This window comes from Condylura cristata, unplaced genomic scaffold, assembly GCF_000260355.1.
Source record: "Condylura cristata isolate star-nosed mole 26May11 unplaced genomic scaffold, ConCri1.0 scaffold00011, whole genome shotgun sequence".
Lineage (NCBI taxonomy): Eukaryota > Metazoa > Chordata > Mammalia > Eulipotyphla > Talpidae > Condylura > Condylura cristata.
In genome coordinates this window covers 4,077,856-4,105,759 of record NW_004567112.1, presented here as the reverse complement: position 1 = coordinate 4,105,759, position 27,904 = coordinate 4,077,856, and the positions used below count along the sequence as shown (strand labels likewise).

Sequence of the window (27,904 nt, the reverse complement as noted above, 5' to 3'; positions counted from 1 at the left end):
GTACCACATCCTCGGCACAATAACCGAGACCATCCTGTTACTCGTGGGCCTTTAGAAATCAGGGGAAATGACATCATCCACACGCCCGTCTCCCTCATTCTCTTTTGTGGCAAACACAGACTCTTTAGGCCAATCTCCTGATAACTTCAGGAGACCCTTGGAAAGTTTTTGGAAGTTTAAACTTCCTGCTTTTTGTCTTCCAGGAGCAGCTTCTCTCTCTGCTGTGTCATCTTCACTCTTGATCAGGAACATGCTGAATCAGGTAAGTGACTATTTTCGCTAGCTGGCAGGCAATATGTTGTTCTACTCCTGGGTATACACCCACAAGAACCAAAGGCGGGGCTCAAACAGGAACGCCTAGTGAGTCCCGACACCCCGGTGTCACTCCACGGTGTTGCTCTCCATCACCAAAAGGTGGACACAGCCCAAGTGTCCATCAGCTGAAGGGCTAGTCAAAGTGTCCATTAGCTGAAGGGCTAGTCACTGAGGAATATTATTCGGTGGTGAAAAGGAATGGAATTCTGACACCTGCTACAACATGGTTGAACCTTGGAGTCATTTGCTAAGTAAAAGAAGCCAGACATTAAAGGCCACCTGTTGACGCCTTTCGTTGACATCAAGTATCCATCAGAGGCTAATCCATGGAGATAGAAAGTAAATTAGTGGGTGCCAAGGGCTAGGAGACAAGGAGATTGGGGGTGATGGCTTAACGAATGCAGATTTCCCTTTGGGCTGATGAAAATAATCTGAACGAGAGGGTGGTCACAGTAACGCACTGCAGATATAGTAAAATGCCACCACACTGTACATGATAAAATGGATAGATTGTGAAATGTTATGTTTTGTACATTTCATCATTTAAAAAAACGAAACAGTCCCTGCCCGCAATCTCCATGGTCCGGTATCTCTCTGAGCAGCCTGCTTGGGTGAGCGCTCAAAAGAACAGCTCCTTGAGGTCTCCGCTAAGGTTGCTGGGGGTGTCTTCAGAGCTACTTGCCTAGAGACGCTGCTTCTCCCACGTTTGCCTCCGCCATCTCCCTCCTGGGCCCCATTTGCTCACTGCTCGGTAGCCTGAAATCCGGTGTACTGGACACAATATATTTGCTGGAGAAGAGACCCCGTGAGGAACTGTGGCCAGGACTGAAAATCAGCCTGCATTGAAAACTTCGTCTTCACTTTCTTTCTCCTATACCATGTAGAAAACCCCGCACGTGGGCGTCTCCAGGACAGAGTCCCCAATCCCTTCGCCCCCGCAGCGCCGGGCCCGGCCGGAGCGCCGGATCGTCGGCTCCACCAACCGGTGGCGTTTTCCCAAGGAGCCTTTCTCAGGGGACCTGCTGGCGCTGTCCCAGATGTGCAAAGCTCTGTGCATAGACTTTGATGAAGCGCTGAAGAACCCCGAGAGGTAGGGAGAGGAAGTCTCGGGGCCCTCCGGGAAGCGCCCAGGCGGGGGCCACAGAGTGGGGTCGAAAGCCTGCCCAGGGCCCCATCGTGGGGAGGGCCAGGGTCACCGTGGAGGGCCAGGGCTCTAGGAGAAGGGGCCAGAGCCCTCCCGCGCCCCAGTTTTTCTTCTATGCTGCCCAAAATTCCAGGTCCACTTTGGGGGTAGGAGGAGGTTGTGGGAGGAGGCAAGGATGAAAAGAAGGGACCCCTCGATTTCTTTTTCTTTTTTTAAAGATTTATCCATGTATACATACAGAACTGGGGTACAGGCCAGTGGTGCAGGGACAGTGGGAGAATTCACCAGAGACAGAGTGGGGAGCAGAAGTCCAGTGCTGAGGGGAGCAGTGGGGAGACAGGAGGGGTATACTGCCCATGTGGGTCACTCCCTGGCCAGGGATCAAACTCTGAACAGCCACAGCCAGCTTCGTAGTGCTGCGCTTTAACCCCTTGCACCACCAGGGAGGGTGCCCCCTCGATTTCTTAGCCAGAGAGCAACGCTGGGAGGGCTGAGACTAGAGACGCTGAGTGGGGAAGAGCTGCCGGGAGGAGGGACCGGCTGCCCAGTGCCGGCCTTCCCTGCACCAGCTCTCGCTCCCCCGGCAGCCCCGAAGCAGGCACCTTTACTTCTGTGTACGAACGAAAGGCCCAAGTCCAAGAACCTGGCCCGAGGCTTGTGGCGGCAAAGGGGGGCCGGGCTCCCCGCCCAGGTCTCTGCCACTGGAGTCTCACAAGCTGAGGGTATCCCGCGGGACGTCCCCAGTCTGTGAGAAACGTCTGGAACCCCCCTTCCCTCTCATCCTCCACTCCGAGTCAGACTAGGTGAGGGAGCCCCAGCCCAGCAGCACATCCCAGCGGTCCCACCGGCCGGTCACCCCCGGTCAGTTCACAGGCGGCCACTGCCCTTTGCCCTCCCAGTGACCCTGGGGCCGGCAGCCCTGAGCCAGAGGGAGACGCTGTCCTTCTGCAGCCAGGGCCCCCCTCCCCAAGCCCCTCATCCTCGGCCTAGACGGTGACAGTGATGTTTGCGAGGGTGGCTGAGCTCATGGCAGCACCCACTGTCGCTCCGCCTGGCGGTCACCGTCTGACCTCCTGACCTTGGCCCGCTCTTCCCAGACGTGCGACCAAGCCACAGGGGCCTGAGTCTGGCTTGGCTCCGGCCCACTGCCCCGTGGGTAAACAACCCTCCCGAGTTAGCCTCCGCTCCTGGCCTCCACTCGGATGGACGGGCAGCTCGTGGTCAGTGCGGCTCTAGACACAGGCTCCCCACCCCAGTCCTGCTCCGGGCGCCCTGGCCCTTGGGCTCCAGGTCTTTGGGAAAGAGCTGGCCGAAGGGGACATGGACCGGATGTGGTCACCAGCTGGCCGGTGGATTTTCTTGGGGTGACTGCCTCAAACTGTGAATACGGGACCTCAACTTTCATTTCCTGTTTAGCGGGATGAACAAGGCGTTTATGGAGAAGTGTCTTGTCAGTATGGGCTTACTGTGAGCCGGGCGCCTGTGCTGGGGGCAGCAGCTAATGACCCAGCTCTGCCTTGGGGAGCAGAACTAGGGGAGCCGTGCGCAGCCCAGCAACCCCAGGCGCCCGGGCCTTACGGAACCACAGCAGCCGGGCTCCCGGCAGGCCGTGGGGAGGCCGCTCCCGCCGCCGCCCCGGGAAAGCAAGGAGGATGTTTCTCTGGCAGGATGAGCTGGGCCTCGCTGGGGGGGAGAAGTGGGGCGCACAGAACTTTGAGGGCAGGATGTGCGCGTAAGAGCAGGACACGAACACGGGGCCCCGAAGATGGGCTGCAGCCTGGCGCAGAGGGAGGGGCACCGAGACTCTGAAAGCCAACGGAGCCTCAGCAGGGCCGTAGCCACTGGGGCAGAGTCGGGGGGCTCAGGAGCGATTCAGCAGGGCCAGTGGCCAGCTGTGTGGAGGCCCCGGGCACTGGCCTGGGCGACAGGCCAACGTGCCCTTTGCCGAAACAGGGGCCCTGGCAGGAGCAGAGGAGCTGGGTAGAGTCCAAGCTCGGTTTCTGGAGACACGGGGGCTGAGGCCACGTGGCCCCTCAGTCCAGGCCTCGGTGGGTCAGCTCCCCGGAGACGTGCGAAACCGTCTCTCGCCCCTCAGCAGACACTGTCAGAGCACTTGCCACAGGCCAGATGCTGTTTAAACCCCCCCAGGGAGGGGTCACTCAGGCTCCCCGGTCTCTCCACGAGGCGGCCCCACACTGAAGCAGGAACGAATGCCTTGAGGGTGTCGGGCCAGCGGCCAGCATGGCCCCAGGGGACCCCGCCAAAGGGGTGGCGAGGCTGACATGGACCTTCCGGTTGCCCCGGGGGAACACGCGGGTTACAGAGAGTCCGTGTTGACGGCTGGACTTTCTGTTTTCCCTGAGGCTATCCATTTCACAAATTTGGAAGGCTTTTCCTCAGAGTCTGAAGAACAAGGCCATCCCAAGTGGGGAGCCAGGTGAGTTTTGTCGCCAGAATGTGGGCGGCTTGCGGCCTCCGGAAGGACCCGGAACAGTCCAGGGCAGGGGACGTCACGCTCCAGGAGATGTCTGGGAATGCCAGGGACAGCGCTCTGGTCACAGCGAGGGCGGCAGACGCCACCGGCAGCTGGAAGCCAGGCGCAGCTGACCACGCACAAGGGACGCAGTGGCCACTGACCCAGGAGCGCGTGGCTCCGAGTGTCGGGGGAGGCAGTCTGGGAAGGAAGACAGGTCAGGCCCTGCAGGCATCCCTGCTCCCCAGGGTGAGGGTGGCCCCGGGGCCCCAGGCCCTGCAGATGCCGTGTGGCACCCAGGCCGGGGGCCGCGCCCTTCCCCCGTCCGAGGGCCTAAGCGAGGGCTCTGTGGTGGCGCAAGGCGCAGGCTGGTGGCGTTTGCACTCATCCTCTCCTCTCCTCAGATGTGGTTCTCGAGTGTCTGGGCTTCCAGTGGGAGCTGCACCAGCCTCAGATCTTTCAGTCCGAGACCTTGGCCAAACTCTACCTGGCGGCCCTGGTCCGCAGCGCCAGCGGCCCCTCGAGGGACGTGGACAAGCTCCTGAGAGGTACTGCCCCATGGGCGCCCAGCCGGAGCCCCAGCCCTGGGGCTCGTGAGACCTCCGCCTGGCATCCAGTGATCCGCGCGGGGGTCAGGTCCCTCGTCAGCTCCGAGCAAGACCCCTGCGGCCTCGTGATGGGACCTGGAGGGGGCTGATAGGTCCCAGTTGCTGCTTGGAAGCCAGAGGAGGAAGTAGGTGTGAAGTTCTGGAACCACGTGGGCACCCGTGAGCAACGTGTGCTGTTCTCACGGATGTGACAGTGTGTGTCACTGCGGTTTGAGTTGTTTCTCCCTTCCTGGAAGCGACATTCTCACGCCTACCGGCCTCCGGCACATCCTCCTTGGTGATTGTTCCATCTGCTGCTCGCTCACTGACCAGGCGGTTCGTTTTCTATTGCTCAACTGTGCACGTTGTCATTTATCCCGCGGGTCAGCCCCTGAGGCGGCTCCTGACCGGGCCCCAGAGTGGTGGCTCAGCGCCCCAAGACGCCAAGGGGCCCTGCCGCTCACTCCCCCCGCCGTCCCCCCCCCAGGATGAAATCCAGGAGGCCAACAGCACACGCGACCAAAACCAGACACCGGTCCCTGGCACCGCAGAGGCCCGGGCCCGAGCCGGCTGTCTCGCCCGCCTGCGCCAGGCCCGGCCTCGCTGCTGCCAGGCACCGTGCTAGGGGCTGAGTAGCCGGGGAGCCCACAGCTAACTCTAAGGGAGGCGGAGGCGTGATTAACAGCTCGTCCTCGCGAGCCTGCTGTGTGCTGGGCGCCGGGAGGCCGTGTGGGATCCGGAGAGACGATGGCCAGGGCCTGGCACTCAGTGGGTGCTCGGGAAGGATGTGCGGAGCGAGAGCCTGAGCAGAGGCCGTGCAAGAGCACCCCTCTCACCCACCCCCCCACCCACCCCCGCCTGAGAAGGGATCTTTGTTCCCCTTCGCTGTCTCCAAGGTTGCCGGTGTGACCTGCTGTGTGGCTCCTGCCTCATGTCACTTGCCAGTCCCCAGAGCCTTGAACTTACGGGACAGCGGTGGGGGGGTCCGGCCACTCCTTGAACGTGTGGCGTGTGCACCGACCCCCTCCTCGGCACCCAGGTGCTGAGCTGTCTCTCACACGCAGCCTCCAGGGTGAATGCCCACAGCATGCCAGGTGATGGCGGGTGGTCTGGGGGAGAAGAGAGGCAGTGGTCATGGGGGCGGGAGGGGTTACCCCACTGCCGGGCCAGACACCCCACATGGGTGAGGGATGAGCCCAGGAGTCTCCTGGGGAATAAGCTACTAGAAGGGGCCGTGGGGTGGGCCCGGGGGCACCGGAGGACGTTGTCCGTTGTGCCCCGGAGGGGCCCGAGGCAGCCTGGGTACCAGCCACACCTGGGAGCGATTGCCAGGAGCGACGGCCGTGAGCTGGCTCGGCCTCCCCTTCCCTGAAGCCTTCAGGTGGGGTCGCCCTGGGCTCTGGCGGCTGCAGGTAAACGGACGCCTCTGTCCGTCGTCCTTTGGCAGGCTGTCCCCTGCTGCTCCCGCCGGGCCTGAGCTGGGTGCTGGGGCGCAGTGTTCGAATCCCAATCCCGCCCTCAAGCTGCTCACGGGCTCATGAGAGAAAGGGGGGAGGGGAACAGAGCGAAAGGGGGAGAGGGAGAGGCCACGCCCTCCCTGTGCTGGGGCCTCGTGGCCTGTGGCACAGCGGGGTGGCCACGTCCGTCACCTGCCCCTTTGCTTCGCTAGTTCAAGTGCCTGAGAAGAGCAAACACAAGCCCCCCGTAAAGAAGGTGATCATTTCCTTGAAGATCAACGACCCGCTGGTCACTAAAATCGGTAAGGCCACCGAGCCCCGCCGCGCCTGGCTGAGCAAACCGGCCTCCGCGTGCAAAGGGAAGTCGCCCGTTCAGTGCCCACTTGCTAAAAGTGAAGGAGCTGTGCCGAGGTGGGAGGAGAGAGGCCGGGCAGCAGGGACGGCCAGGCGGGCGTGGAGAGGGGTGCCCAGCAGGCAGGCGTGGGGCTCCTCAGATGGACCAGCCCGCCAGGGCCCAGCCTGCTCCCTAGGGCCCACCCGTCCCCATCACACCCTGGCCGCCTAGAAACAGGCGTCCATGCTGACAAGCCTGCTCAGCGTCACGTGACGGCCGCCCCGTGAGTCACTAGGCCGAAGTCCCGCTCGCCCGGCCACGTGGCCCAGAGCACCCCAGGCCCATTCACTACAGGCTGTTGGGACCCGGTAGAACCTGGAGTAGCCCAGTCCCCTGTGCCCAGGCGGCTGGACCTCTAGCCAGAGCTGGCCAGGTCTCCTGGCTCCCCAGGGAGTCCTGACCTTCTTGAAGACCCAGGAAACGGCTGTGAAGTCTGGGTCAGCAAACTCTAGCAAATGGCATCTCGGGTGCAGAGGCCGGGCCTGGAGAGGGGACAGGCTTCTGCCTCCTGCGGCAGGCTCTTAAGATTCACCCCCAGCTCCTGGGGTGGGGGCGGGGAGCCCCGCCTCTGCCCACCCAGCTCAGGCCCTGAGCACCCCTCAGGGAGGCGCCGGGGAGGCCTCGCCAGCACCCAGCCTGACGGCTCTCTGCGGGGCTGCCCGCAGCCTTTGCCACGGCCCTCAAGAACCTCTACGTGAGCGAGGCCGAGATGGACATGGACGAGGTGCTGGGCGTGCTGGCTTCGGCGCACGTCCTCCGCCTGGGCAGCCTGTTCCGGAGGTGAGGGCGCCAGGGCGCCGCGGTCTGAGCAGCCCCTCCCTGGGCGGGGCCGGGCCTGCAGAGCTGGGCTCCGGGCCTGCCAGGGGCAGAGGCGCTGTCCCCACTTGTGAGTTCCCGGGGAGCCGCGTCCCCGGGGATACCTCATCCGAGCCCACCACACTCCCTCTGGGGCAAAAAGCAGTCGGGGGGCCCACCCCGGTATCCAGTGATTTCCCACCGCGCTCGGCCACGCCGGCCTGTCCATTTCGCTGGATTTCGCTCAAGATCTCGCTTGATGGGGGGCGGGGGGGTGAACACAGCTGGCTCCGCACCTCAGGACCATGCCCCTCGTGCAGGTAAGAACCTCCTCATCCCTATTTACACACGGTCCCTGGAGCGCTTTGGGAGGAGAGAAATGCAAAGCTCAGCATGCCCGGCACCCCACTGTGCACTGGGGGGGCAGCTTTTTTGGTGACCCCTGCTGGCTCCGCTTGGGGGTGCCACAGGGGAGCTGTCGGGAGGACCAGGAGGCATTCACAGAGGGTGGAGCGTGAGCACTTCCTCACCCCAGCCGTGACCCCACCACCCACCTGACAGGTGCAGCCGCCACAGAACCCCCCAGCTCGTCCTGGGTGGTCTTGACGCCACGCCCACTGCCTGGGCACCGCCATCCTCATGCCCCTCCAAGCCCAGTGCTGCTGCCTTGGGGCTTTGCACATGCTCTTTGCTCCTCTCCGGTGCCGGTTTCCGGCTCGTGGGCTGGCCAGTTCTTTGTCCCCCTGCTTCAGGTTTCAGAGTCCCTTTCCTCATCCTCCCTCTCCTAGGATTTCCCTTTTTTTTGCATCCCCACGGCCCCTTGTCCTTTTGAAGCTTCTAACCCTGGACAAGCTGAATGGAATGATTATTATCCATTCCAAAGTTTGCTCAAGGTGTGCCGCCTTGCCAGCCGTCAGCTTTGTTCTTTGTACCCCAGGGGTTTCACAGGGTGCCTGGTCCATGTTGTGGACCCTTACTGAGCCAGTGAGCCACATAAATGAGGCCTGCGGAGGAAGGACTGGGTTTTCATCAGGAAGTTGCTCCCTGAACCCTTGCAAGAAGAAGAAAAAGGGGATCTTTCCCGCAGCACTGGGGGTGGAGGTGGGGAAGGGGTCAGGACAGAAGGAGGTTACCTCACTGCTGGGGACCCCAGCTGGCCATCTGGGAACCCACAACAGGCCCCTCCAGGACTTTAAACTCCGAGCTTTGTCTCCTTCTGGCAGATTCCGTCTCAGGCCTCGCCTCCCTCAGCCCAAAGCTCTTTGTGACAGCCTTTGCTGGCCTTGCCTCTCCCGCTGTCCAGGCTCCTCCTGGGTGTAGGGCCCCTTCCTCAGTGTGGTCCCGAGGCTCTGAACACAGGCGGAGGCCCAGCAACAGTGGATCTCTCCCTTCCCTGCAGGTGTGTGAACTTGATGATAAACAGGCTGTCTCCGAGCACCATCAAGAACTTCTACCTGGCCAGCCACAAGGTGAGAACAGCTCGGTGGGGCGCGCAGAGCCCCCAGACCCTCCATCTCCCCGCCAGGCAGGTTCCCCCAAACCTATGCCATCACGCTAACTTAAGGACACTGGTATTTTACTTTGCCAAGTGAACAATTTCTGAAAATCATTTTGTTTTTAAGAGGACAATTCTAATAGTACAAAAGTTGAAAAGCCTTAATCTTAGGAAAGAGTCTGAGGGCACAACCTTTCTCAGCAAATCCCAGACTCCCTGTGGGCATACTTGCAGGGTGGGCAGGTGAGACGCCCACGGGGCCCCGTCCATGCGTCTGGGCTGGCCTAAGGATGTCCAGGTGACCCTTAGCAAAGGGGTGGGGCTGGTGATGACACAGGCCTGGGGGGCCAGGGGGCCCCGGCTGATGGACACCGCGCCATGAACCAGACACACCCTCAGCTCACAGGCAGGGGGCATCTCTGGCGGGAGCCTTGTCCACTTTCTCTGGACCCTTGTTGTCGGGCACATAGCCTCAGAGCTCCCCGTGGGGTTCACGGGGCCGGGGGGGTGGTGGTCCTTCTGGATCAGTCCTTGATGTTGGCCCAGAGATTCCAGGGTGCAGGCCGGGGCGGGGGTTGGGGGGCTGGAACTGAGGTAAGGGCAGGTCTCTGAGACTCGGCTTCTCGTGGGTCACATAGTAAAGTAGGGACAATAGGACCTGACCGCAGAGGGCCGAGGGGACAGTTGGTTGAAATCAGCCTAGGTCGGGGCTCTGAGCTTGGCAAACACCCAGAAAATGTTCCCTGCTGCAGTTTGTGTGTTTTGAAGTCAAGGTCTGAGCCTCCCTCCCGCAGCCCCAACCCTGAGAGCAGAGGTGTAGTGTGGTCCCCGCCCAGCAGAGGGCGCCGGGGAGCAGGGCCGGCCTGGCCAGCCCACTGTTCTTGCTTCCCCAGTACAAGGAAGAGCAGCTCACCACTGCCTGCGAGAGGTGGCTGGAAATGAACTTGGTCCCTCTGGTGGGGAAGCAGATCTACCTCCGCAAAATCCCCCAGGAGCTGCTGCTTAAAGTGCTGAGGTCCCCCAGGTAAGAGCTGGTTCCCCGGGGAAACTGTCCCTGGGTGGGGGAGGTGGGTGATAGGGGAGCGGGTTTGGCATCCATACGGGAGCCGCAGGGGGGGACACCCCCAGACACCCCCCTCCTGGACAGGCCCAGTGGGCAGCACTGCTGCCCTTATGGAAAACCCTGCCTCGGTGGGGGCAGAAACTAAAGGGACCATGGAGGGGAGGGGAGGAGAGAGGAGAGGAGGGTGTCCTGTCACACTCCTTCACCAGAGAAGGGTCTCTGGGTGCTCAGTGTCTCATCACCCACCTGGTAGTTAATTAATTACTGTGTAATTAAACAATCCTGACCACATTAATACATATTCATTATGGAAAATTTGGAAAACATGGAACCGCAGAAAAAGGAAAACAGAAGCTCTCCCCTGGGTCAGTGGACCACCTGGACATCAGCTCCTGCCTGGTCTCGGTGACCAGAAAGGCCACCCACACGGGCTGACCCTGCCTGACCATCATCCCTCGGGCTCCCTGGTCAGCCGGAGCCCTGGGGGTCCTTGCGGACACCCCGGGCCCTCCTCCCCGAGTGCCATCGGTCTGCTCCCAGGCAGGCCACTCTCTATGGCCTCTCTGTGGAGGCCAGCAGAAGCCACCTCCTTTGCTTCTCTTCTGGGCCATCGCAGGGACCGCCCACCCAGGGTCTCACACCTGCTCCTGGCCCCTCCAGTCTGCCTCTAGCCACGGAGCCCTCAGCCCTGCAGATTCTAGGGTCCCACACACCTCGTGGCTGAGCTCTAGACACGCCCGGGCAGGGCCTCAGGGCGGTCCCCTGGCCCCAGCAGGCTACTTGGAGTTACTCCTGGAAACACCCCAGAGCTTGGCTTTTAGGCCCTTTCCAGTGTTTCATTGATCATGTCGAACCTTGGTGACAACCTCACATGCATTTACCTTCAGCTCCATGGGTGTCCAGTGTTCAGCTCCTCAGAGTCAAAGCACTGAGTCAAAAGGACTTTCTGTATGGTTTTAATTTGTATTTCAAATAATGCTTCATGTGACAATAATTGCAAACAAAGTTGCAAGAGCAGTGCAGAGTCCAGACGGCACCTGCCCTCCCTCCCTCATTTCCCATCGAGCCTGTGGTTTGCGTTTTGAGCGGATCTACCTCCGGGCCTTTCCCTGACTCTTCGAGGGCAAGTTGCCCACATCAAGTTCCTAAGGGCTTCGGTGTTCATTTCTACTAAAGATACTCTAAAATATAGCCACAGGGGCCCTCCCTGGTGGTGCAGGGCTTAAAGCACAGCACTACAAGCTGTCCGCAGCCCCTGCGGCACGAGTCCCATCCCAAGCCAGGGAGGGACCCGCAGGGCACAGCAGACCTCTCCTGTCTCTCCACTGCTCCCCTCAGCAGATCTGCCTGTTCTACTCCCCACTCTGTCTCTGGTGAATCCTCTCACCCCCTGTACCTCTGACCTGTACCCCAGCTCTGTATGCATAAATAAATAAAAATGAAATCTTTACAAAGCAAAACTAAAACATAGCCACAGCACAATGGTCAGCTCTGTCCTGCCCGGGCCATCTCCTCCTGTCATCTTTGTCCTCCTCGATGGCACTTCCCGACATGTTACAGCTCTTTGAAAGGACCCAAGTCACTGCTGACTTGTTTTTAAAGAGCAGCAAGGAGACAGGAGCAGTCTGCTGCGCCCTGTGAGTCAGCTCCCTGGCTGGGGATCGAACCCGTGCTGTGGTGGCTGCGGACAGCTTCGTAGCTCTGAGACTCCACCCCTTGTGCCAGCAGGGAGGGCCTGTCCTTTGCCAGCTCGCTGAGACTGTGTTGCCTTTGGCTGAATTTCAGAACAGAGAGCTAAATTCCCCTGAAAATGGGAGTGGTGTCTTAGAAAAGAAGAGTTTTTGCACAGGTGGTAGGAAACATTCTAATTGCAGAGATTTGTTCCAGAAAGATTTCTTTTCTGCTAGCTGGAGTTTACCAAGCAGCTTGCAAGGCCACTGCACTCGTGACATGGGGCTGGCAAGACAGGCTCAGAGCCGGTGGGGGCCCTGCGGTGGCCCCCACGTCATTCTGCTCTGTTCCCCAACTTTTCCCAGGGAGCTCCCTCCTCCCCCAAACAGCAAAGCTTATGCAACCTCTGAGGATAAGATAAACACGGCATCCTGGGACTTGCCGTAACTGCCCCTCCCTTGGAAAGACTGAGCCGCCCCACCCTGGGCTCTTAACCAAGAAAGGCGAAAATCTCTGACCACAGCCAGAAGCCAGTGCTCGTGGCTTTCGCGGGCAGGTTCTGCAGAACCACGCTGGCTCTGAAAAAGGTCAAGGGCATGACGTGCTGGCGTCTAGACTGACCACGGGAGACATGACTGCAGCGGGGCTGGGGCTCGCCTCCCCCACCCCCCAGACCAACCGTCTGCACGATCGCCCAGGGCCAGCCCTGCGCACCGGGGAGGAGCCCGCAGGCCCCAGGTCGTCACCAGCCCGGGCGCCGTGGGGGGGCCCAGGCACACAGCACCCCGACATGCGCTCGCACCCAAAGGCTCATGTCCGGAGGCTGCTGCCTGCAAGCGTGAGGGAGGTGAAGACCGGAGGCACAGAAGGGGGTGCCCTGCGCACAGAGAAACGGCCAGACACGCACCCAGGCTCAGCCCCTGCTCTGTCAGCTCCCACCCCGCAGTATGTCCACTGCCCCCCAAGAGGGCGGGGCCCGTGCGGGGGTGGTTGTCAAAGCCCACTGGAGTGGCAGCTGCCTCTGAGCTGACTTTGGCTTCCAGGCCATTCAGCCTCGGCGGATGGACGAAGTCGCTTTGACGTCATTGTCATTTCGGTTTTGTTTCCATTTTCTGACCAGCCTGGAGGAAGACACTTTCCTGACCCCTGGGCCTCAGCCTTTGGTTGTCAGGAAATTGTCTTCTTAGCATCCCTGGGAGCTTGTACAAACTGTACTGTTATGAGAACTGTACCCCAGGGCTCAGGAATTCTCTAGAAGTCTGAGCCAACGGCAGCATTTTGTCGCGAACTCAGAAATAAAACAGGACCAATACTTGATGTCCCCTGTTCCCCATCCCTGTCCCCTGTCTGAGTCCTCTTGCATCCTCTCAGCCCCCCTCCCCGCCTCCTAGTGACAACCAGGCCGCGGGCCCCTGGGGTGGTGAGGGGGGCTGTGTGTGCGCCCCAGAAACAGCTCCAGTGTTGTCCTGCCAAGGTCTGAACCTCAAAGCTCCTGCCGTCCAGCTCCCGTCCATGAGCTCGATGGACGTGACCTTCGGAGTCACGCATCTGCTGACTTCCAGTGTCACTACTGCATGGGCGCATTGAGGGAAGAAACAGCGATTTCTGTTCCCCCCATGGCCTTTGTTTCATTCTGTTTTGCTTCATTTTTTGCGTTGACAGTCAACTCCCGCTATGGCCATGGTTGTTCAGTTCTTGGTCTTTGCAGGCTGGTCAAAGGGGCCTTTGTTATGTAAATGCAGTTTTCTCAGCAGAAATTAGAGGACAAGCAGTGTTTGTTCAAAGCCATTTCTTTCCTCCTAAAGAAGGAACACAAGTGAAATCCGAGGCCTGGGGAGCAGCAGTCAGACCCCCGGTTGGCACCTTGGGGTGGGCGCTGTGTCTCTGCAGTTCCATCCTGACAGAGCCTGACAGCTCCCGCCAGCTGTGTCTGGGTGCCCGGCCAGGCGCAGTGACTGCGGCCTACAGACAGGCTGCATTGCTGTGTGCTCCCTCCACAGCGCGTAGAACCCTCCCCGTCCACTTGCAGGCATCCTTGGTTGAGGCCTCAGAGAAAGAACCTTCTGGGCCCTCAGCCTGGGGTCCACCTCAGAAACCACACAGAGTCCTGTGGCCACAGTCCTGGTGTCCTCCCAGGAGGTGCCCCACCAGGTGTGTCTGCAAAGCCTCCCCCACCTCCGCCTCATCGGTACCCCCACGAGTACTGATGTGTGGGTCCTGTCTGGGCAGGGTCATAGCCCCACCTTTGTAGGGGCCTAAAAATAAACAAGAGGCCCTCCCTGGTGGCACAGCGGGGCAAGCTGGCCGCAGCCACCTCAGTGCGGGTTCGCTCCCCGGCCCCGGAGGTGACCCCCAGTGCAGCAGACCTGCCCCGCCCGCTGCTCCCTCAGCAGTGGACTCGTCAGTCGGCCTGTCCTGCTCCCCGCGCTGTCTCTGGGGAGGCCCCTCTGCCCCGAGCCTCTGGCCTGCACTCGTGCCGCGGTGGCTGCCGACAGCCTCCCGGGGCTGCGCTCTAACCCGTTGTGCCACACGGAGGCCCGGGAGGCCCGGGAGGCCCGCCCTGGACTTCTGACCTCCAGCGCCAGGGGCCGTTGTGTTGTTGACAGCCTCTTGGTCGTGAGGTTGTTGCAGCAGTAACGGGCAGCTCTGGGGGCCTCCCCCGCTCCTCCATCTGCCCCCCAAAACACCAGACTGCTCTGGTCTGTGATATAGCTTCTGTAGAGGAGGGAGTGAGGACTGAAGGAGATGCCGAGCCAGCTGGGGGCAGAGCTGAGATCTGAACTCGACCCACCCCAGATGGGGCCTTGGATAACTTACGCTTCAGTCCTCAGCAGGGACTGGGACTAGCAGGTGGCAGGGAGGCCTTGAGTGCTCAGCCATTGCCCTGAGGTATATCTTAGGGCAATATTTTAAGTCAAAAGCAATGCCAAAACTCATGTGCAAAACATTAGCTTTTAAAAGGAAGCTGAGGCCCCCGCTGGTGGCTCAACGGGTTAAAGTGTAGCACTTTGAAGCTCGCTGCAGCGCTTGCGTGAGTTCAATCCTGAGCCAGGGCATGACCGCAGGGCACAGCAGACCTCTCCTGGCCCGCTCGCTGCTCCCCTCAGCAGTGTGTTTCAGTAGCTCCACCTCTTCTGCTCCCCACTCTGTCTCTGGTGAATCCTCTCACCCCGCACCTCTGGCCTGCACCCCAGCTCTTGAATGCATAAGGAAATAAACCTTAAAGGGGCTAGGAGAATGCAGTCATAAGAAAGATGGCTCCTCTCATCTCCCACAACTCTGGCCTGTTCCCCAGCTCTTGTATGCATAAATAAATAGATCTTAAAAGTTAAAATTAAAATAAATATGAGGTCTGCCTCAATTTCCACTTCTATAAGAATAAGAACATAGCTGGGCTTCACAGGCCTCCTGAGTGGGGGTCGATAAAAGAACACGTGCAGACTTGGGAACAGGTTTCAGAGCTCAGCAGGGGGTACCCACTTTTTGCAGCCACACAGCAGGACAGCTGGAGCCCTCATTCCCAAAGCCCCCCCACCCTCCCCGAACTTGTCATTGTCTTAAAGATGTGTGCTCTGACCCTTCCTACAACGCCTTCCTAATCTTTTATTTTGGCCAGGTTGTTTACTTTCAGTGAATTTCATCTCCTGAAAACAATGCTTTTGTGGGTCTACCTGCAACTAAACCACAAAACTCAGACTGTTCCGCTCCATGAAACGGTGCTGGCCTTTTTCAGCAGGTAACGTACCAGTGTTGAACGGGCTGCTTGGGGGCTGTGTCATTGTGCTCGTGATGTCATGTAACGTGACTTCGACAGTGTCCTGTGTGGCCCCGGGGCGCCCTTGACCACTAGATGACTTGGACAAGTGAAGGTGTCAGTGTTATGCTAGAAAAGAATCACGTGCTCCCGAGAGCTTGCTCTGGTCCAGTGAAAGACATTATGCGAAAGTTGTCTTTATTTTTTAAGGGGTATACAAGGCTCGACACTGGAAACAAAACAAACTTTCAAACCAGAAGTAGAACCTAGTGCCTTTGCGTGAACAGGGCTCCTTTTCATCAGCAGTAACTAGATGGACTCAAAACAAACCTAAATAGGAGCAGGTCGTTTTCATTTCTTTTTCACCAGAATTTCCTGAGCAAACACAAAGGCGATTGAATGTGCGGAGATTTCATAGAATGAATCCAATATCTTTTTCTTTAAAGATTCATTTATTGATGCACACAGAACTGGGGTGCAGGCCAGAGTTGCAGGGGCAGTGAGAGGCTTCACCAGAGACAGAGCGGGGAGCAGAACAGGCCACTGTCCAAGTACACTGCTGGGGGGAGCAGCGGACGGGTCAGGAGAGGTCTGCCGCGCCTTGTGGTCACCTCCGGGGCAGGCGGGATCGAACTCGTGCGGAAGCGGCGTTAGCTTCTCAGTGCTGTGCTCTAACCCGCTGCGCCACCAGGGAGGGCCTGAACCCAATGTCTTATACGTACTAAGCTCAGCAATTTAAAAGCCACATACCTCCATGCTTAAGTGAGAACTTACGAAGACAGTGTCACAGTGGCTGAGCTTACCTGCGGTCACCCAGAGGCACTTCCTGACACGCACAGCGTCATGATGTCCCTGCCGCCTGCATGGTCCCGGGGCCGCTTCATCATTCCCGCTTTAGGGATGAGGAGACCGAGGTAGAGCAGAGATCGTGCGGGTGGTAACAGATGGAACCTGCTGAATCGCAAGGCTCTTTGCTGCGTGCCGTGGCGGGGCAGATTGCCAGGTGGGGAGGTGCCTTGGGCGCCTCTTCTGGGGTTCAGCCGCAGCGCCCAGGGCCTGGTGAGCCACGCTAGTCTTGGGATCTCTTAGCCCATCTCTTCTAAACTTTCCTCACCGCACCCCATCTCGGCCCTCCATGCCCCCTCTGCCGTGAGTTTTTTCTCTCTGTTCAGTGGGGCGGGGGGTGCCACAGCGTGGGCGTGGAGCCCAGGCAGGTGGCAGGGGTAGAGGCTCCTCCCTGCACCCTCCCATGGACGCCGCCCTCACGCAGACTGGCCGCAGGTGTGTGATGTTGCTCGGAGACTCCGTGGCTCAGTCACCCTCAGGTTTGCATTCCCATCCGCACAGCCCCAGGGACCGGGGCTCCCAGCTTGGTGAAGCGCATTTGAAAAAGCCAAGAAAGCCCCTTTCCTTTGCGCACGTGAACCTCTTCCACGGCCTCGCAGCAGCGTGTCTCACTGCATCACTCTGAAGCGTTTGGCTCTTTTCTGGAGCAGCTGTGCACCAGCTAGGTAGAGCCCACTTTTTCCGTCTCATTACTTGGGGAAATCAACAGTCGGCGCCGGAATTGTATGTTCTTTGCTTGGTTTCTCTATAATTTGCTTGACCTAAAATGTTTTAAAATCCACCCCCTTCCCCCATTCTTTTAACAGCCCGAGAGACACGTTTTCCTATGAATCATGTGCCCCGGGAAAATCGGTCTCGGTTCCGGGCTGGCTCTCCCACTGGAAGGTCTTAGCACGGGTGATGGGAAATGAGCTGGAATGTGACTGACTCATTGAAACTGTTTTCAGTGTGAGAGACACAAATTGGGATGGCAGCGCTGAGGTGTGTGGCCCCCAAAATGAAAGTGGGGTTTCCATGGCCTTCCTGAGCTGGTATCTCAGAGCTCCTCCTTGACTTGAGTATTCCTCAATATATTTCTCCAATCTCTTGAATCTGCATTAGTTCCATTTTGACCCCCAAACCTCACCCCTCCACCCAGCACTTCCCCAAGCACCTGATCTCCTGCGCAGTCTTCCTTGTTAGAGACCATTTGCATGCCTTCCCCCTCAGCACCCCGACTTACGCTGCTCTGAAGTATCTCATGCCAGCCCCCTCCTACAGGAAGTCCTCCTGGATCTTACCTGCATTCTAACACCTTCTTCTGTCAGGGGCAGCAGGGTTCTCGGGGCCTGGCTTCTTGTCTCTTGTCCTGCCCTCTTCACTGGGCTTCTGGCAGCTGAATCTCTTCTCTAAATATTACTGATTCCTATTGCTTGCTTGGCTGCCTACCTGCCCTTGGGGCCCGACAGCACATTCTCTTCAGCAAGCAGAGGAGCACGGGGGCACATGGCGCCTGGAGGCTGGAGCCCCCATAGAGGACAGACCAGCCCCCTGCCGTCAGGCAGAGTTTCCAAACCCGGGCTGCTTTGGACAGAGGTTGGAGCAGTCTTCCCAGTGGAGATGACTTTGACGGGGTTCTCAGCCCGTCGATGGGACTTGGCCTGAAAATCAGCCTGGCAATGGCTGACGGGACCCTACGCGTCTTGCAAGCTGGCATGGGGCGGTGTGTGCGTGTGTGCACGCGTGCCTGTGTCTGCATGCATGTGTGTGCATGAACACACCAGGGCCGGCACTGCCCGAACCCCTGGAAAATACACGGCGGCTGAGCAGAGGCGTGAGACGGGAGCGCTGAGTCCGGGAGCTGGTGGGCCCATGCGGCTTCCCATCGGTGCAGTCCGAGCACCGGAGAGATGCTGGGAAGGCAAGAGGAAGAGGCACACACAGACCCCTGTCTTCAGTCACGCTCTGTGAGCAGGGACAGAGCAGTGGGCGGCTCCGTGAATGCGCCCCCCAGGCCAGTCCCACCTCCCCACTCGCCGCTCAGCCGTGGGGAAGGCCGGCTCTGAGGAGACACTTCCTCCAGACACTTCCTCCTGCCAGCGGCTGGAATCACGCAGTGAGGCCGGGACCCGGCAGGGTGTGATGGCGGGTGACATGTGGCAGGTGGTGGCGGCAGCTTCATGCCCCACGCTCTAGCTTGGGGTTCAGCAGGGCCATTTCTGGGTCTTGGGTTTCAGAAGGTGCGGGTCTGGCCCACGGAGCAGCATCTGAGAAAAGCCGTGTTCCCCACGCAGTAGCCACTGCCCCCAGAGTGTGTTTTCCCCCTTAACATTTAACTAGAATTTCGATTATTTTTCATGTAACTAAGTAGCTGTCATCTCCATTCATGCGTGGTAAAACACGCAGAACATAAAATGGGCCGTGTTAGCCACACGCAGGTGACAGCTCAGCATGCTAAGCGGGTCACACTGGGTGCAGCCAAGGCTTCTCACCCGGCTCACGGATGCCCACCAGCCATGCCCCCTCCCTCTGCCCGCGGCTTTGGCAGCTGCTGGCTCTGAGTTTGGCCGCCCCAGGGCACCCTGAGAGTGGGAGCAGACGGGCTTGTCCTTGCGTGTCTGACTAATTCCTCTTAGCGTAATGCCCTCCAGGCTCAGCCGGTGGTAGAAGGTGCCAGAATTCCAAAGCATGTGCGTTAAGGCGAAAGTGTACAGTGCTGGGCCATCGAGGCTGAGTCACCAGAGCAGGAAGGGTGAGCGGCCCACAGACCGGGAGGGAGCAGGTGCCACTTCAGGGCTCTGTGTGGCAGTCCCAGGGTCACAGGGAGGTCCCAGGGCCTAGAGAGCTGGACCCAGCACCACCTGGGGGTGTCTTTCAGAATCTGGGAACTGCAGACTCTCCTTGGTGAACATCAGGAGACAGCCTGCAGGCCCAGAAGCTTGTCCCAGAAAAGTCAGTGCTAGACCCCAGGCTTCTGCATCCGTCTCCACGCCCAGGGCAGCCAGGCCGCTTTGATCCCACCGCCTGGGCGGTGCCAGAAGCCCCCTGCGCAGCCACCAGCCGCCTCCAGGTCTGTGCGACAGCCTGGCCCCTTCCTCCCTCCTGGACATCGGCTTCCAGCCACGAAGCCATGTAGCTTGCCCCTCTGTTAACTGGTGATGCAGAGGCAGAGGGGAACACCCAGGACAGGGAAAGGAGGCCAGTGAGGGCCATCTGGCCAGCTGGGCCATCTGCATTCTCGGACCCTGGGCGGATTCACCTGCCGGGGGATGCTCCCAAGGTCGGAAGCCCCGCGGCTGAAAACTGTCCAGTCCCTGCTTTTCTTCAGCTGTGCCTGCTCTGACTGTCCACCCCCAGAGACAGGCACCCAGCAGGTGCCTATGGTCACTGAATAGCACCCATTCACTGGCATTACACTTAGCTCACACCTCGGCACCCCAAAACCCATCTCCTGGGGCCACTAACACAGAGGGGAGCTGGCGCATCCCGGGAATTCCCGGATCTTATGAAAACAAGTGGCCACGGCAGCTTGGCAAGTGTGTCCAGCAGAGACGGGACACGGGGTCAGAGGGGCCACCTTGCTGAGACGGGGTGTGGGCTGGACCTTGCTCTCGAGTCATGGAAAAATCGTCGTCATGCAGAGCTGCCTGGAGGGGTGATTCTAAGTTTCCAAAGGGACTTGGAAAAACGATCCCCACTGCCCCTATTTGTGAGATGTGCCCATTTTACGAGCAAGCTGTGTCAAAACAAGAGTGGCGGCCGGGCATGTCTGTCTCCTCCAGGGCAATCCGACCCTCCCGACCCAGCCCTGACCTTCGGCCTTGTTGAAATGACCTGGGCGTGGGCGTCAGCGCTGGGCGCTCCGGGAGCTGGAGCAGAGCTAAACCAGTCACCCGCACTCAGGCTTTTGTTTTTTTCTGATCCCACCAGCAGCACCTCCGAGCCCTCCCTGGGCCATTTACTCCCAGGCGGCAGGCTCGGAGGAGGCCTCACAAGCCCGGCGGGGGTCTGGCTTGGCCTGGGTTCACCTGTAAAGTGAGCCAGGACTCGTGCCCGGTCTGTCTGTCCTGCTGGGTGTCGGAGAGACGCAGGAGAGGGGATGTGTTCTGAGCCTCTGTAAGCTGCGGGCACGGGCGTCCCAGCCCCGGTTCACGAGTGTGTGTGGGCGCTGACGCTGTGTGCAGGGAACAGAAGTGCTGTCTCCCTGCTGTTGGGGGTCAGCCTCCCCAGGGCCATCTCGGGGCCCCTCGCCTACCCAGAGAGGGCTGGTGAAATCCTGCTTCTTGGTGGCACGGCTCTCGTGAGCCATGGCCAGCCGGGAAGGCGCTCCCTAAAGCCCTGTCTTCCTCCTTGTGCCCCGCGAAGCTTGCCCAAGCAGTGCGCCTTTCTGGACCGGGACATGGGGCAGTGTCTGATGCCACTCTTCCTCTGCCTGCGACTGCACGGCATCACCAGAGGTGAGCTCCAGCCCTCGCACGCGCACCCCCAGGGAAGGATGTGGGGGCCTGTCCGCCCTCGGCCACACCTCCCATGACCCCCTCCCTGACTGCCCCACCGGAACTTTCCAGAGGAATTAACCGAGACCTGGCTCTTCCCGTCCAGGCTGGGTGACCCTGGGGACATCACTGGCCTTAGTTTCCGAGTCTGGAAAATGGGGATGGCCAGAGCTTCCGTGCAAAGTGGTGGAGGAGGAAACGGGCTGATCTAGTGTGAAGGCGCACCCCGCGGGCACTGCGGCTCCCCCCATGGGCAGGGCCTCCAGGCAGGTCCCTCAGGTGGCTCACTGGCGCCAGGGAAACTCTGCTTGTGCTCACGCTTGAGCTCCCTCAACCAGAAGGTGGGTGGGGCGGGGGGGGTTGTGGGGGTAGGTAGCTGCAGCTGGGGAGGAGGAGGGGGGAATGCTGGGGAGTGTGTCTGGAGCAGCCGAGGAGGCCACCTTGAGATCTTTGCATCCAGAAGGAACTTTCCCAAAGCCGGCTCTAGTTCCCTGACCGCAGGGGTGCTCTGGCACCCGCACTGGGTGATGGAGCCCAGGGCGTTGTCCAAGTTCCCCTAGACCGTCCGTCACCTGACGCCCTCTCTGGAGGGAGGCCCGAGGAACACTGGGGAGAGAAGTCAGAGCCCGAGCAACGAATCGGACCCCTGTGCGGCCTAATGTCTTCCTGCTACTTTTTGGTAGTGTTTTATTTTTATAGTAGTGTGAGAACTGATGTGTTTTTAGAGCTGTGCAAGGCCGAAGCTGAGCTTGGAGGCCTCTCCTTTGATGGGCATGGGTCTCAGCCACCCAGAGGGGGCCTGTGGCCACGGCCGCTTCTTGCAAGACTGTTGCGACTATAATTCTTTCAAAATACCGAAAGTTAAACTTCAAAGGACGCGTCAGTAGGTAGTTCAAGTTCCTCGGGTCACTGAAACGGCCGTCCAATTTGGAGAGAATCTGGCCGCTCCTCTGGCGATGTCTTTGTGTAAGTTCTTAAACGAGCACGAATTTGGGATCGCAAGGGAGTGATTCTGGACACAGCCGGAGCGCTGCTAAGATTCCTGTGCCCACTTTAGCCTGCCCTGACATGCAGCCACCCCCTTCGCCTGCAGTCCCAGCCCTGGCGCCCTCTCTCTGTAAATGGGACTTGTGCGGTTCTGTTACGCAAGTCCATAGAATGTCCCCTGTGTGTTTCTTCCAGGCAAGGATCTGGAGGAGCTCAGGCACGTGAACTTGTTCCCCGAGTCCTGGCTGGCCCGGGTCACCGCCAACCACTACCACGCGGTGAGCAGCCAGCCCCAGGGAGCGGCCCCGGCCTTGCCCACCTCAGGGTTTCTGGAGCTGTGTTTGCACCCCAAGACCTAGGGTCTTGGGGTGAGGAGGCATGAGGCCCTCCGTCACCGGGCCAGGGCCAGCCAACCTGCAGGGGAGGTGGGGGGTGCCCAGCCCAGGAGCCCAGACGCATAGAGCATCCATCCATTGACTTGGGGTTACCCCGCCCTCCACACCGAGTCCCACAGACACAAATGTTACGTGCTCATTGGTAGGACTTTTTAAAATGCGAAGGAAGATGGGAGAAAAGACCTTCCACTCACAGACAGCCGTTGCTCGCCGGCTTGTCTCTTCTTTCCATCTTTGTTTAAAACACTCCGTGCTAAACTCACTCCATGCTTCTCTGAGCCCCTCTGCATGTAAAAGCCACGCGCTGAAGTCACAATAGCTGATCGTATCACGCAGGCTCCGGGTGTCCCACAGAGCTCAGCATCTGAATGTACAAAGTCAAGTTCAACACCCAAGGTCTAGTTTCTTTTCTTCACATGTAACGGGTCCCCCTTACGTCATGGAGTCACCCCACTCCTTCTAGTGATGTTTTGTTCTTGTAGTCTAAGAGTTTGCTTTGTTTTTTTTTTTCATTAGCTGTTTTTTTTTTTTTTATCTTCCACATAAAAAGTGGAGTCCTATGTGGTCTTTCTCCACCGAGCTTATTTCGCAGAGCCTAACTCCCTCCAGGCCTGTGCAAGCTGCAAATAGCAGGATTTGACCCTGTCTTTAAGTGAGCATCTGCACAGTGCCCTGAGGTGACATACGGCCACCCGCCACCACACCCTTGGGTTATTTCCAGAAGTTGGCCTTGGTCAGTGCGGCCATGGTGAGTGTGGACTTCCAGGCATCTCTGAACTGCAAACGCCATTTTTAACAAAGCAAACTCTCCTACCAGCGTCCGGAGTCAGTGCCAGAGGCGGTGCTGTGCTGCCATTTCTCTGCTGTAGGAAGCTGCTGTCCTGAGCCAGCCGTTACAGATGGTCTGGTGAGCGCGTTTGCGCATAGCGGTTGACCTTACTGCACTTAGAGTGCTTCCTTTAGGAGAATCTCAAGACAGAGAACGGAGGTCCAGAAAGGAGGTGCATAACTCTTGATGCCTACAGTCAGATGTGGAGCCACGCTGCCCCTCCCTGGGCGGTGAGCGAGCGGCCCTCACGCTGGGTGCTCAGCGTCAGAGCCCTCTTGTTCACTGACGCGGGAACAATGGCATCTCATTTTTTAGCTTGCATTTCCTTTATTACCAAAAAGGATGAATATTTTTCCACGTGGCATTTCCCTCTTTGTGACTTGTGGATGCCAGCGGTTACGTTTCTTATGTGATTCTCATCTGGCATTTTTAGAGCTGAAGCAGGGCAGTGTTTGAGCTCTGAAGACTATGAGTCACTAGTTAAAATTCAATTCAGCTCAACAAATACCTATTGTCATCGCCCAGAGCCCAGCAGCCCTGCGCAGGAGGTCTGGACCCCAGGGAGCCAGGCTTGTCTGGGTGGAACTCAGGGCTACCGTCAGCAGGAGGGAGCGGGACATCCCCTGGGCCCTCGGGAGGACCCCACCTCCCTCTTCACATCCTTCTGCCTGCCCCCTCCTACCTTTCCCTTGCTGCTGGGGCATCCTCCCGAAACCCACCCCCTCCCCTCCAGCCCTCGAGGAGTCTGGGGATAAGGGCACCACTCGCCCTTGACTCTATGCCTGGGCTCCTGCTACTTGCAGGCACGTTTTATCTCCCAATGCGGCGTTTCTTGTTCTCTTCACATCCTTGAAAGCAATGTAGGTTTTCACTGAAGCCAGAGTGGCTGGCTGGCTGGCTGGCTGGCTGGCTGGCTGTGGGCTTCAGGCCAGGGCTTTTTTGAGCCCAATAAGGTGTGGGGATCAAGGAGCCAAAGGGAAGGTGGTAGTGGGGGGTCAGGTGCCCATATGCTGTGCACATCTCCCTTACAGCTGGAGAATGGGGGTGACATGGCCTACGTGAAGGATCTAACCACCCAGGCTGTGAGATACGGACTGCTCTTTAACCAGGTACTGGCCGCTGGGCCCAGGCTCAGAGAGGAGCCCGCCCCTCGTGCTGGGTCAGGGCTCACAGAGAACCATCACTCCGGGCACAAGAGGAAATGGCAGGTGTTCCCTGCGGGACACTCCCACGCCCTGGAACAAAACAGAAGACAGGGCCTGGAAGAGCCACTCAGTACCGAGGCGCACACCCAGCATATCCCCAGAGTGACCGCTGTCCCCATCTTTCAGGGCTGGAGACGCCTCCCTGGGATGCGGGCCCCCTGCTCTAAAACCAGGCAAGGGGTGCACCAGCTGGGAAGCTGGTCAGCGGTTCCCTGCCTGCATCAGGGGATGCCGGCCGCTCAGGGAGAGTGCCCGCAGCCCGAGACGCGGGCCCCGGGTGAGCCTGTTCTGGGCAGCTGTTCTGATGGACGCCACGACCAAGGCAGAGGGGGCAGGGCTGGGCTGCGGGCCCTCTCCGCTGCTGGAGAGGGCAACAGATTGCGCTGTCTTGGGGTCCCTGTGGCGGGCAGAGTTCTGCAGGAAACTGCTGTCCTTGACTTTCTGAAAATCACCCCAGTAGTCATCTCAAAGGTATTCATGGCTTCAAGGTTTGGGGGGGTCTGAATCTATCATCAGAGATTCCCCTCCAGGTGGGGCCTTGGGTAGGGTCCAGCCTTGATGACCTGCTGCAGTGGACAGACTGGCGATGTGAGGCCAGGACACCTTGGGGTCCCAGGGGTGTCTACCCATCACAGTGGAGCTTTGTCCCCAAGGCCTGCACCCCCCAAACCCCGTCATCACCTAAGGACCTGCCTACTCACCCTCCTCCCAGTAAGCGCAAGTGGAGTCCATGGGGGCCATCACTGACCACTAACCTGTAAAGACAGGTGATGTCCCTAAAATCTGGCTTTCCTCATGCCCAAGACTAGTGGTGCTGGTTGTGTTTGAAATCAGTTGTTGGGGCTGCCCTGGTGGCCTAGGGGTTAAGTCTCAGCACTATCACCATGACAGTCTAAGCTCCATCCGATCCCCACCAGGGAGGGACCCCCAGGGCGCAGCGGACCTCTCCTGTCTCCCCACTGCTCCCCTCAGCAGTGTGTTTCAGTCAACCCACCCATTCTGCTCCCACCTGTCTCTGATGAATCACCCCCTGCACCTCTGGCCCACACCCCGGTTCGTCTACACAAAAAAGGAAAAAAAACTAGATTAAAAAAGAATCCGTTGTGTGAGGAGTCGCTTTGGCTGCAGCTGGCAACTGAGGCGCTCTGCCCCCGGCTGACGTGTGTCCTTCCTGTCACATTGTCACCGTCCCCAATGTAGGAGTACACGACCCATTCAAAGGTGATCACCATATACGGGTTCCTCTTTGAGATCAAGGGCATCAAGCACAACGCGACCGCTTACAGTTTCTGCATGCAGGTAAGGAAAGGTGTGTTTCCGAAAGCCTTTTAGATTCGAGTCACTATGGCCATTGACTAGCGACCTGTTAAACGCGGATTCTTAATGAACTTTGGCTTCTTAAAGTGTCTAAGTTGTCAAGCTCCTTGAGAAACCCTCTTCTTTGCCAATCACAGTATGGGGGCCCCAGGGATCCCCACATGTATCCTGAGTACCCCCTACTGGTTTGCCATGGACACACCCCCATGAAGCCTGAGCTTCCTGCGGCCTCCTCTCCCGGTGAGATGCCCTTGGGCGAGGCACGCTCTTCCTGGGTGACGTCTCTGTCTTCGGGCCTCAGGCTTTTCCCTCCAGGATGGATTTCACTGGCTGGGAGAGCTGAGTTATGTGCGCACTCAGTGAACACTTCTGGCATTAAATCCCAGGAGGTGATGAGACCTCCCTCTTCCATGCAGCTCTGCTTACTGGCATTTTTTTTTTTTAATTTTATAGTAGTTTATTTTTATATATTTTTGTGCATTTTTCCATCTCAGTTGCAATCCCCTTGGGCTTCCCATCACCAAATCACATTTTTTTTTTAAAAGAATGCATTTTTTTTAAAGATTTATTTTTTAGGGGGACTTCCCTGGTGGCGCAATGGGTTAGGATGCGGCACTGTGAGCCAGCTGCAGCCACTTCAGTGCGAGTTTGATCCCCGCCCCGAACGTGATCCACAGGGCGCGGCAGACCGCTCCTGACCTGCCCGCTGCTCCCTCAGCAGTGTAATGTGTGGATCTGCCTGTTCTGCTCCCCACTGTGTCTCTGGTGAAGTCTCTCACTGCCCCTGCCCCTCTGGCCTGTACCCTAGAGACACAGTAGGGAGCAGAACAGGCTGACTGACCAAGCACACTGCTGAGGGGAGCAGCGGGCAGGGCAGGAGAGGTCTGCCACGCCCTGTGGTCACCTCCCGGGGGGCCAATCCAGCTCATGCTGAAGTGGCTTTGGCTCTAACCCTCCGGGACACCAGGGAGGCCCCTCTGTTTACTGACATTTTCCAAGGTTCACTGAACCCCACTGCCTCGGGCACTGGTTTGGTGGGTTCAGGGCCCAGGTGCCCTCTGGCTCAGCAGCCGCCAAGCTCCAGAAACGGGGCCCAGGGAGACACCCTCTGGCGCTCTGCTCTCATCACTCAGAGGGGTCACGTGTGGGGAGCCCGCTTTCCTCACTCTGGGTCGCCTGGCTGGGGACCGCACCCCTTGCAGAGGAAACGGCACACGGACGTGGAGTCACCGGCCGACGACTGGGAGCTCAGCCCCGTCAGCCTGCGAGCCGAGCGCCTGGTCAAGTACAAGATCGCGGCGCAGGCGCAGGTGGGCGGCGGGTGGCAGGAGTTCGGGACCAACGAGATCACGCAGAAGTTTGGGTTCGTCAAGCCGTTCTCCAAAAGCCACGTGAGCGGGCCCCTTCTCTCTCCGGGGCTGTTTCCTCTTTGTCCTGGCCCTGCTCCAGCCACTGGGGGCTCTGGCTCCAACTTCCCAGTGACCTTTGGGGAATCAGCTCAGCTCCAATTAACGCTCAGCAGACACGAAGCTCCGAGGATGAAAAGGGGAGCTTCCAGGAAGCGGGGTCCCACCAGATCCATTTCACAAGGGTCAAAGGGTGCCTCCACCACCCCCACTCTTGCCTGAGCGTCACCAGCCACCCCCGCGAAATCCAGGGCCCCACCACCGCCTCCCACGGGCTCACCCGCGGGTGCTGACCTGGTCAGGGGCAGGGGCCCACAGCGGCCAGGTAGGTTCTCACTGCACCTGGCTTCTGATGGTGCCATCCAGAATTTGCTAGAAAGCCTCTGTCCTGGAGGACCCCTGGGCTGTGAATTCCAGGATGGAAACCCAGGGGTCCCCCCAGGGAGTGCACTGTGGGCGAGCCCCCCAGGTTCGGCTGTATTTGCTAAGGCCCCAGGCCTGAGGCCACCCAGTTCTGAGTCTAAGGGTCTCTTTGGGGGTCCAGATAGCAGTCTTTTTCAAAGTCTTCCCAAGTTAGCTCTCCTAAATCAGAACAGCAATTTTCTTTGTGGAGGTGGGAGTGGAGGAGGCTGGATTTGTGAGTTCTGAAGATTTCACTGGTGCCAGAAATGTTCCTTATCATCACCAGGGTGCTGTTTACTTGCAAAAATTCACTAAGCTGTGCCCTAAGGTCTGTGCACTTTTTAAAGTGCATCACCTTTTCAGAAGTTTCTTTCCCAAACCTTCCCCAGATGAAGCTAACTGGCAGCACTGAGAAGATGCCCTGCCCAGGTGAGGCTCTGTCTCTCCCTTCTGAAACCCTCTTCTGTTTTCTTTTTTAGGTCTTGAAAATCCAAACTGTGGGGTCCCCAATCTATGCAAGCTTTTCATTCATCTTCCCGTCATCTTGAGTTTCCAGAAGAATCTGTGCAATTTTTTCTAATCTACCACCCTAGTGTGTATAAAGAAAAATAAAACGACACAAAAGGGACGCTCAAGTATCCTGCTGCCTTTCTCAGCTACCAGAGCGACCCTCAGCCCTCTGCCCCGCTCTCTTAGTCTGCTCGGGCGCTACCGCAAAACCCACAGCCTTCAGACAGTGGACATGTCCCCTCGCACTTCCGGGGCTGGAAGGCCAAGGTCCAGATGTCGGCCTTTGGGGTGGGGTCTGGTGGGCCTGCTCCCCCTGGGGCAGAACTGAGCAGGTTCCTGGGGCCTTAGCTATGAGCACTGATCCCATTCTAGGCTGGGCACCAG

The 27,904-nt window shown here is 58.8% G+C and overlaps 1 protein-coding gene across 1 annotated transcript; it reads left to right on the top strand.

Moving 5' to 3' along the window:
- Nucleotides 1-216: 216 nt before the first annotated feature.
- Nucleotides 217-27,558, top strand: BTBD16 (BTB (POZ) domain containing 16). The gene is made up of 15 exons (XM_012723526.1): nucleotides 217-262; nucleotides 1,200-1,405; nucleotides 3,823-3,896; nucleotides 4,337-4,480; nucleotides 6,189-6,278; nucleotides 7,036-7,150; nucleotides 8,565-8,634; nucleotides 9,554-9,684; nucleotides 15,011-15,130; nucleotides 20,339-20,430; nucleotides 21,652-21,734; nucleotides 23,712-23,789; nucleotides 25,086-25,184; nucleotides 26,405-26,593; nucleotides 27,490-27,558. Exons 1-15 carry the CDS (start codon nucleotides 251-253, stop codon nucleotides 27,556-27,558), a joined length of 1,572 nt encoding a protein of 523 aa, XP_012578980.1. The 5' UTR covers nucleotides 217-250.
- The last annotated feature ends 346 nt before the right edge of the window (nucleotides 27,559-27,904 follow it).

Excerpts from the sequence above, each read along its gene's own strand:
- BTBD16 (XM_012723526.1), top strand. Across the intron at positions 15,131-20,338 it reads GTGCTGGCCTTTTTCAGCAG|CTTGCCCAAGCAGTGCGCCT; the intron begins GTAACGTACCAG and ends TGCCCCGCGAAG. Across the intron at positions 23,790-25,085 it reads ACGGACTGCTCTTTAACCAG|GAGTACACGACCCATTCAAA; the intron begins GTACTGGCCGCT and ends TCCCCAATGTAG.